This window comes from Thalassophryne amazonica, chromosome 5, assembly GCF_902500255.1.
Source record: "Thalassophryne amazonica chromosome 5, fThaAma1.1, whole genome shotgun sequence".
Classification (NCBI taxonomy): Eukaryota; Metazoa; Chordata; class Actinopteri; order Batrachoidiformes; family Batrachoididae; genus Thalassophryne; species Thalassophryne amazonica.
In genome coordinates, this window is record NC_047107.1 from 102,295,450 (window position 1) to 102,305,661 (window position 10,212).

Below are 10,212 nucleotides of genomic sequence, written 5' to 3' on the forward strand. Positions count from 1 at the left end.
AGCACTGTTGCCTCTCAGCAAGAAGGTCATGGGATATTTTACTGAAATTGGAGCAGCTTTAACTTTTGACCCCTGTACAAACTGAAACTGATCTTTGTCACCATTCTTGCTGTTTTACCCCATAACTCCAGAACATTCAGTCACAGATAGTCCAAATGATACCTTTTTGGAATATTTATGATCAGACAAATAATGTGGTATAGTTTTTAACATGATTGGAGCATTTTTACATTTTGACCTCTGTGTAATTCTTCTTTGACCCCTACCTGGCTACAGCTACCACCCTGGGATGGTTGTCATACATTTTTGTGTAGGCCATGGTATACTGAGGCTGGATTCTCAGTGTCGTTTAGTCACCTTAAGTGGTACCGAAAACCTGCTTGGCCCATGGTCTAGGTACCCGCTTGGGGCTGTGTGTGTTTTTCCATGTACAACAGGGGATGCACCAAGATGGACATCCAGTGTAAAACTTGTGCCAAATCCCAATGCGGATCTGTACTGGATCTGCTGTGGCGACCTCAAGAAACTGGGAACAGCCAAAAGAACAGCAACAATTAGTAGCGGGTTGACATTAGAATCATATACAGTATCCCATACCAAGCATATAAATCTCTCCACCTAGTCCTGGGTCATCCCCAGGATCTCCTCCCAGATGGATGTGCCTGGAACACCTCCCGAGGTGGTGGTGCATCCTTACCAGACGCCCTAATCACCTCAGCTGGATCCGCTCAACGCGAAAGAGGAGTGAATCTACTCCGAGCTCCCCGAGGAGGCAAAACAAAATCACAGTCCCATAACACTATGTAACACAATTTTTGTTCCTGGCTTCTAAGTGTTATATTTCACCTGCTTATGTCTAAAGTCTATGGAAAAATGACTACATTCCACACAAACTTTGATTTTTTTTTTTTTTTTTACGTTCTAGAAAGTTCTAAAAGTTTCTTGACATTTCTAGATAATTCTGGAAACTTCTAGAAAATTCTGTACAGTTCTAGCAGTTAAGGAATATTCTAGAAGAGTACTCAGTAGTAGTGAAGGCGAATCGAGAATATTCTTGAAAACAGACAAATTTCAAAATATTGTCCTGATCACAGAAGCAAAGTTTCTGTGGAATAACAGCTATTTTCTATTTATTTAAGGCATAACAGGTTAGGAAAACACACTGTGTACCCAGGAACAAAACAAAAATAAAAATTTGTTACATAGTGATCAATTAAACAAATCCTCTGGAAAAAACAAACCATAAAAAGAATAGTCGGTGACGATATCAGAATCAAATCGTGTCAAATAAATTTTCATTTTGATTTATTTAGAAATTCCATACAAATAAAAAAACACGAATTAAACAAAGACATAACAAAAAACAATAACCAGAATAAATTCTTTGGAATATAAAGGATAACACAAAAGTCTGCCTTATTTCCATTGTGGTCCTTCTCTATAACAAACACGTTAAGCAACCAGATAACAACTAAATAAACAAATAAAAAGAATAAAAACACTTAAAAAATAAATAAAAACTATTTTCAGCAAATAAAGTACATATTTACACAAACTGACTGACCTGACTTTCAACAATGCTATTGAGCAGATTCTCTTAAAACAGTTCAGATTATCACAGCTTTGAACGGCAACTGATTCCAACTAATAGCACCAATATATTTAAGGGAATTTTTTACCATTTGTGGTGAATCTTGAAATAAATAATGATGAATGGCTAGATGTAGTTCTGTTTTGTGTACTTCAGAAACATAACGAAAATAGTTCTGAAAAAATATTTGGGACACCCTTACCAAAAAGTAGTATATGCAAGTATGTTTCAAGTATACTTCCAGTTTACTTTTTATATACTTATCAATACTATTTTTTGGTAAGGGCAGGTACCATAAACAATGTGATGTACATTACGTAAATTGAACTGAGTTACACGTTTTTCTACCGGTAACCAGTTAATTTGTGCAAAACGCGAGTAGTTTAAATGAGTTCTGGCTGGAAGATGAAGCACAGTTCGAATAAGTTTCTTTATCTTTTGTGTGACGTGTCGCCTGTGATTTTAGTCTGACGGTGGTTTTTGGCGACATCTAGCGGCGATGGGTGAAGCACAAAAATGAGCATCTTCCTATGAGAATCTCGGAGGCTGACGCAACTCAGTCACGGCTGAAACAACACCGAAGCCGTGACAGCGCACGAACCGATCCAACTCCGAATTTAACAAGTAAAGACGTAAAACCATTTACGATTTAGCTGCGTTATTTTCTGCCATCGCATGGACGTCGTCGTGATTGATCATTTTCACCCGACTGCGGCTGCGTTTTGTACTGACACGTGAACGTCCCATACGTTTCGCACGAACAGCTTGCTTCACCAGCACATGCAACTTTTCCCCTTTTAAAAACGTGCCGATGTCAACTCACGGATCGGGGCAGTTTAGCGGGTCCCGGTCCAAAGTAGATGGTGTTGTTGAGGTCCATGCTGCAGCGGTGAATTTTCAACACGCACTGAATCCAGATCAGCTCACCGACGGCTGCGTGGATAATGATGCCTTCAGGAACCCGGCTTCAGCTCGTAATCCTGACGACTCAGATGGCCAACTCAGATGTCAGCAAGAAAAAAACTTTTTGGAACGGGGATCGTGACGTCAGCAAGGCGATGCATTGTGGGCGTTTTGTTCCCACGAGACATCACACCTTATAACATTGATGCTATTGAAAATTAAAAAAAAAAAAAAAATCTCCAAGGTTTTTCCACAATGGCATTTTTCCAAACTGAGCTCTGTAATATAACAAGCAGGAGACTGATGTGTTCAGTGAATTCGGTGACCTTTTTACACTGAATTTATTGACTATTTTGTGGTGTCTTTTTTCGTTTTTGCACTTTGTAGACGGTCCCTACGCTTCTGCTTCTCTCCTGTCTGCTCGTTCAGATCAGTATTATTTTTCCATCTCGGAGGATGGCTCATATGGATAAAAATAAAGTTGTAGCTCATCGTCTACCTTCCCGAGGTTTGAAACTAGTGTTGTTTGTTTTTCTACAATGTGTCTTTTAAGATTTATTGCGCCGTGAACTTTGAATCTGTGAATATCTTTCTAACTTTACTGGAGTGCTCCGGTGATGCTTCCGACCTGACTCGGTTGCACATCCGGGAACTCTGCCTGTAAGGTCTTTGCTTCAAAAGTAGCTCAGCTGATGCAGACGACCAACGGGCACAAACAGCTGACAAAACACACTTTTTTTTTTTTTTTTTTTTGACCCAGAAGGTGAAAATCGTGTGATGCATTATGTCACACTTAACAACCGAATAGAGTTAATATGTATATGTCGGTGACATGAATGAGCAAAGCTCTTCAACATCTCACCATATCGTTGAGGTTCTTCAGACTTTTTTTTTTCCAGCAAATGCTTCTGTGAGCATTAGCATGGCTAAAAACCTTCAGCTTCTGGGGACCTCCCAGATCCCCACTACGGCCCTGTTAACCTCCTGCCATTTTAAGCATTTTTCTTTATTTGCCTCTCACATGCCTGGAAAGTCCTCACCATCTCATTAAGGTCGTTCACCTTTCATTTTCAGTAAATGCTTTTGGGGAGCATTAGCATGGCTAAAAACCTTCAGCTTCTGGGGACCTCCCAGATCCCCACTACGGCCCTGTTAACCTCCTGCCATTTTAAGCATTTTCTTTATTTGCCTCTCACATGCCTGGAAAGTCCTCACCATCTCATTAAGGTCGTTCACCTTTCATTTTCAGTAAATGCTTTGGGGAGCATTAGCATGGCTAAAAGCCTTCAGCATTCCCCCCCCCCCCCCCCCCCAACCGTAGCCTTCTTAACCCTCTGCCACTTTAAGCATTTTTTAAATGTAGATGTAAATTAATATTCAAACCTTTCAGCTCGTTGACAGTGAGGCTGCACAATGTGGCCGAATGATCATATATCAATATTGAAGACAAATACATATTATATCTCTATTGATATGATATTTTACGATATGAATATGATTTCACACAAAGTGCAGCAACAGTGAAAATTAAGAATTCTTAAACAAAACAGTTATAATACCAAACTCATTTTGCAGTAATCATAAGGTTGGGATACAGTGCCCTCCAAAAGTATTGGAACCCTTAGTATTTCACACATTTTGATTTGTTTATGCCATTTCAAATACAGGAAAAACAATATGTGTCACCGATTTCAAAATGTAGCTGGCTCTTTTCAACCAGAAATGCGGTGCTGGGGATTTCGGGGGGGGGGGGGGTCCAATGCAACCCTGGCCTCCCCTCTAGCTCCACCCATGCTAGGAAGTGTTTAACATTTCCTGTTTCACAGTAGACTCAAAATTGGGCACTTCCTGTTTCAGTCTCAACTTGGCAATGAATTCCAGCAAGATTCCATGAGATCTTGTCTGTTGTCAGTCCAGGAATTGTTCAACATTTGGCATTTCCTGTTTCACTGTGGGCTCCAAAATTGGCACTTCCTGCTTCAGTGTGAACTTGCCACTGAATTCCCATGAGAGTCCACGAGATCTCGTCTATTGTCAATCCAGGAAGTGTTCAACATTTGACACTTCCTGTTTCACTGTGGACTCAACATTTGGCACTTCCTGTCTGGGATACAGTGTACCATGAGCGAGATTCGAACCTCTGCGCGTCGCTTCGCTCATATAACTGTACACACAAGATGACAACTCATCAGAATGGTGACCTGTCTTTGAAATGCTGCAGGTGTTCCCACCATTATTGAATGGAGTTAGATTTTTCAGCGTTATATAAAACTACGTGAATTACCTGTTCTACACATGGGTAATAGCAGGGCTGGATCCAGAGTGAAAATCTGACAGATGCATTTTTGCCCAATGATAAAATAAAAATCGTACGCGTCTTGTTATTCAGTAATCTTCATTCTTTTATTTTATTCATGTATCACATGGCTGTGGAACTTTCCTATAATTTAAAAATAATCAAGTTTTTAGAATTTGGCAGAATTTATTTATTTGCTCCAGAAGAAAAGTAGATCTGCAAATTTACAGTGTAGTTTTTAGAATTTTATAGAATTTATTTTAAATATTTATTCACTCCAGAAGAAAAAAAAAAATAGATCTACACATTTACGGTGTAGTTTTTGGAATTTTATAGAATTTATTTCTAATAGTACTTATTTGCTCCAGAAGAAAACTATAACTACCAGTTTACAGTGTATTTAATATATGAAAAAAGTTCTGTGTGTCAACAATGATTTAATTTCTTTATCGGAAAGTGTCCTATGCCACTTGACCGAATGGGTGCCTTAGTTTGGATACATGTATTTAGTAAATAAATAAAATGTTTTCCGATCTGAAAGTTTGTGTGTGGCATAAATGCACTTAAACCAGGCATACTTCCATGATGATTTATGGATAAATTAAATATTTTTACAATCAATACATGTGGCATCGATCATCCAACAATTTTAGATGGAAAACCGCTGAAAATTTAATTTCAGTCATCATAGAATGCCTTTCAAACCACACTATTGTCTGAAAACTATTTATAAACCACTCACCGTTTCTTGCTGAAATAAGCACCCAATTTTCCTTGCACAACTTTTTTCCTGGATGCCATGATCATCGACTCGACTGGACTGACGCTGTTTGTTTTGATCCAAGCTGTGATCAAAGCTGTGTTCACCGCGAGGGCACGTTCAGCGCTATTCGGGATTATTCGAGATTTTTTTTTTAACCGATGACGAACGATGCGTAAAAAAATCTGACCGATGCAACTGTATCGGTCCAAACCGGTCTGGATCTGGGCCTGAATAGAGATGAATTTTAGCCATGTCATTGTATATTTCATGTCACTTTAGTTAAGGTGTAGTAAGTCGCATTGCATTGTGTGTATGTTGTCATCATTAATTTTCATAGAGCAATTTGTGACATTCATGAGACTCAAGTGAATGATAATAAAAAGGTGACAGCATGTCATATCACTGCAGTGCTCTGGCTGTCGTACACAGCAGGTACATTTTAATTGAAAAAACATGCCTTAACTCACACGCAGTGTGCGTTGGCCTGTTTGGATTGTAATTAAAGAGCCAGCCGCTACTATGTAGTAAGTAAAGTGTGATGCTACCTGAGCTGAGTAACATGAACTGCGAAAATAAGGGCTCCAGTGAGCGGGTCATGATTTAATATATAACGCTGATCATGTGTGTGTTCACGCACATGCGCTTTCAACCTAAGGGCCCCAGTGACCATAGCAAGTTTGGTGTCGATTACTTAATTGCTGTGGCTCTGCATAGTGGACACAGACCGTGCCACATACATACATACATAGTCTTTTATATTTATAGATTACTATTCAATATTCACCACATGGAAATACAGAACATTTGTTTATTTTCTGGGTTGCAGTGGCAGTATGCCGAGCAGCTCAACCCACACTTCCCTATCTTCAGTCAAGTCGCATAACTCTGTGTGGAATCCTGAGGTGTTCTCAATCCAGTTAGGAAACTTAGAATAAATGAACTGACATAAACACGCAAAGCCGCTGCTGTTTGCGTTGGTGAGCATGAACGTAAATGAACATGGCATCTATAATCCTAGAATGCAGTGCATCTTGACATTGTTGTCCCTTCATTATTTCAGATTTGCAAACACCGGAAGGCACCAAAAGGTATGATGCATCGTCATACAGGGTGTTAAAAGCTTGAGAATGATAATTAGTTGACGCACGCCTATATGTACTGACAACGTGTATAGGTGGAACATAATAGGCCAACACGTGGGAGATTTCTGTCCATTTCTAATTGCTCCCTATCATGTTTGTTACAGCCGAGACTGAGTCCAACTCTTATGAAGCATTGCTTTATTTTGCTTCTCTAACAGCACAGAGCGATGTCAGATCAGTTTCGTTTGACCAGTTTCCTTTAAGTGTTGAAACCATGAAGCCATTAAATCCTTAATTATGAATCGTCTGCTCCCTTTGGTTGTATCGATTCAATGAAATGTTAGAGTTAGCTTTATTTGAAATAAAGCAGCCGACTTGAATTACACGTACATGCAGTGACCTTGATCATTACAGTTCCTCCTTAAATCACCTTTTTGAATTCTTAAAACAGCCCATTCCCTACAATAAAAAAACAGTACCCTTTTGGTGCCTCCCGGCGTATAGTACCGGTGCAGAACATCGTTTTGATCATGATGTTTCAATAAATGCATTTTAAAAAGGAGTGGAAACTGGAAAAAAGCAAAAGTTTATTGAAAATTGCTTAATTTAGTTATACAATAATTCATTCAGTTTGGTAAGTTAGCATATTTTAGTGTTAGCATATGTTACGGTGCATCTGGAAAGTATTCACAGGATGTAACTTTTAAAGGGACATTACAGTGTTGTGGTGGAAATTACGGCAATAGTGTGGGACAACTACATTTTGTTTAAAAAAATCACAACAGTTGTATGACATTGAATACCCCAATTATGTTTTGATTATTTTACTGATATTTTATTCAGAGATATTTTAAAACATTAGAAAAGACATTTTACCATTCATTTTTATCATTGAAGATCAAGTCTGGATGTTGGACAAGCACAAAACGGCAATATTTGCATATAATGATGCTGAAAAAAGGTGAAAAAGTCATCAGACTACTAGAACAAATTTCTTAACACACTTTCATTGTAAAGATAACTATAAAAGTGTGAAATTTCCCCTTTTTTCTGTTTTTCATACAATATGATCAAAGGACATAAGTGCCCGTAGTCTAAGAATCACCCACATATGTAATCACATCCTTTGCTCAATACTTTGTTGATGCACCTTTGGCAGCAATTACAGCCTCAAGTCTTCTGGAATATGATGCCACAAGCTTGGTGAAACTATCTTTGGGGAGTTTTGCTCATTCCTCTTTGCAGCACCTCTCAAAGAGAGTTGTCCTGAAGCCACTCCTTTGATATCTTGGCTGTGTGCTTAGGGTCACTGTCCTGCTGAAAGATGAACCATTATATATATATGGCTCATGGTACAGTTCGTAAGCTGCCGACCAGGTCAGCCTTGCCGGACTCCTGCAGAGCCATCATAGCGGAGCTCTGAAAGTTGGAGGTTGGTCTTGAAGTCCTGAGCGATTTCTCTCACCAGGCACTGGAAGGGCAGCTTGAGGATCAGCAACTCTGTGGATCTCTCTCAGCGTCACGGTGCCGGGCTTGTAACGGTGAGGCTTCTTCACACCGCCCGCTAGCTGGAGCACTCTTCAGGGCGGCTTTGGTAGCAAGCTGCTTCCTGAGCTTTACCTCCAGTGGATTTATGGGCGGTCTGCTTGGTTCTGGCCATATTAAAGCTTCTTTCAGATCTGCTGAGCCTGGTCTCTGTGTCGTTTAGAAAGCTTGTATAACACTCCACTGCTTGATGCACAATAACTGCTGGCAACCTGTAAAATGAGCGACCTGCCTCATTTTTATCACCTCTGTTTGAACAACCGACGACAGCACAAAAGTTGATCTTTGTTGAAGCTTCTGCAATTTTTTGGCAAATGCACATAGCATATCACAGCAACCACCACATCGTAATCCAAAATGGCTGCAGGATGCAAAATCACGTGACTGATACGTCACATGAAATCTCTCTCTATATATACAGTATATATATACACCTTATCACGTGTGTTTATGTATCACAGCCTGCATCATGCTCCAATGTATCTATATCAACCTGAGTTCGAAGGACAAGGGCTCATACAACAAAAATAAACAAAACGAAAATATTACAACAAAAATAAAGAACAAGAATTATCGTCAAATCCATTTGTCAAGTTTCACTGGAGAAAGAACAAGGAGCCTTCTCTTCTCCTTCTTGGTTCCACTCAGCCATTCAGTGAATAAGTTCACATCACTCTCCATTTTCCTGGTGGTGTTCTTGTTCTTATGTCTCTCTATAAACTCATGAGTGTCCTCTTCAATAATGTCTTGGTGTCTCACAACTTCAGTATGAGACTCAAGTTGTAGAATTCTCCCTGCTGGGGAGACTAAAATGCTCACATTGATCAGACATCTTCTTATGTGAATGAAATGATCTGGATCCTGTATCAGGATCCTGCACTTGTCACCGGGATAACATAAAATGGGGGTGTGTCATTGGTGGGGCTGAGAAATGCGGGCTCCTGATTGAATGAAAAGCAAAGCAATACAAAGCCTGGTATTTTCAATGTTGTTTTTTGTGTCACCCTATTTTTCTTGTAGCTCATGAGGGCTGGTTTATGAGTATAGGGCAGATTTTTTGTTGTAATATATGAAATATACACTCAATAAAAAGATAAACGCAACACTTTTGGTTTTGCTCCCATTTTGTATGAGATGAACTCAAAGATCTAAAACTTTTTCCACATGTAGCGGGATGAAAGTCCCAGGTCCCAATTGAAAAGATGTTCCCGCTAGCTTGGCTAACGGGGAGTTCCCCTTTGGCTGACCTGGTAGAAGAACAGTCTTTTGGTGCGAGCCGCGTGGGTTCGATCCCCCACCGTCGTCCCGGCCACGAAGGTCCTGCTGCTTCAATCTGGCGTCACGAACAGGATGTGGATCACAGAGTATGCTAACATGCACCTGTGACTTCGGGACGAAGTCAAAATGGTGGGGGAGATGTGTAGCGGGATGAAAGTCCCGGTCCCAATTGAAAGACGTTCCCGCTAGATTGGCTAACGGGGAGTTCCCTTTGGCTGACCTGGTGGAGGAACGGTCTTTTGGTGCGAGCTGCGCGTGAGTTCGATCCCCCACCGTCGTCCCGGCCACGAAGGTCCCTGCTGCTTCACACATACACAATATCACCATTTCCCTCAAATATTGTTCACAAACAGTCTAAATCTGTGATAGTGAGCACTTCTCCTTTGCTGAGATAATCCATCCCACCTCACAGGTGTGCCATACAAAGATGCTGATTAGACCACCATGATTAGTGCACAGGGTGTGCCTTAGACTGCCCACAATAAAAGGCCACTCTGAAAGGTGCAGTTTTATCACACAGCACAATGCCACAGATGTCGCAAGATTTGAGGGAGCGTGCAGTTGGCATGCTGACAGCAGGAATGTCAACCAGAGCTGTTGATCGTGTATTGAATGTTCATGTCTCTACCATAAGCCGTCTCCAAAGTTGTTTCAGAGAATTTGGCAGTACATCCAACCAGCCTCACAACCGCAGACCACATGTAACCACACCAGCCCAGGACCTCCACATCCAGCATGTTCACCTCCAAGACGT

At 40.5% G+C, this 10,212-nt stretch overlaps 1 protein-coding gene across 2 annotated transcripts in view; it reads right to left on the minus strand.

Annotated features, from left to right (window-relative positions):
- psat1 (phosphoserine aminotransferase 1) overlaps nucleotides 1-2,521 on the minus strand; it is a 51,528-nt gene extending 49,007 nt beyond the window's left edge. For both annotated transcript variants that reach the window (XM_034170989.1, XM_034170988.1), the window contains exon 1: nucleotides 2,415-2,521. In XM_034170989.1, the coding sequence (XP_034026880.1) occupies nucleotides 2,415-2,471 (57 nt within the window). In that variant the 5' untranslated portion in view covers nucleotides 2,472-2,521. The remainder of the gene's footprint in view (nucleotides 1-2,414) is intronic.
- Between the last annotated feature and the right edge of the window lie 7,691 nt (nucleotides 2,522-10,212).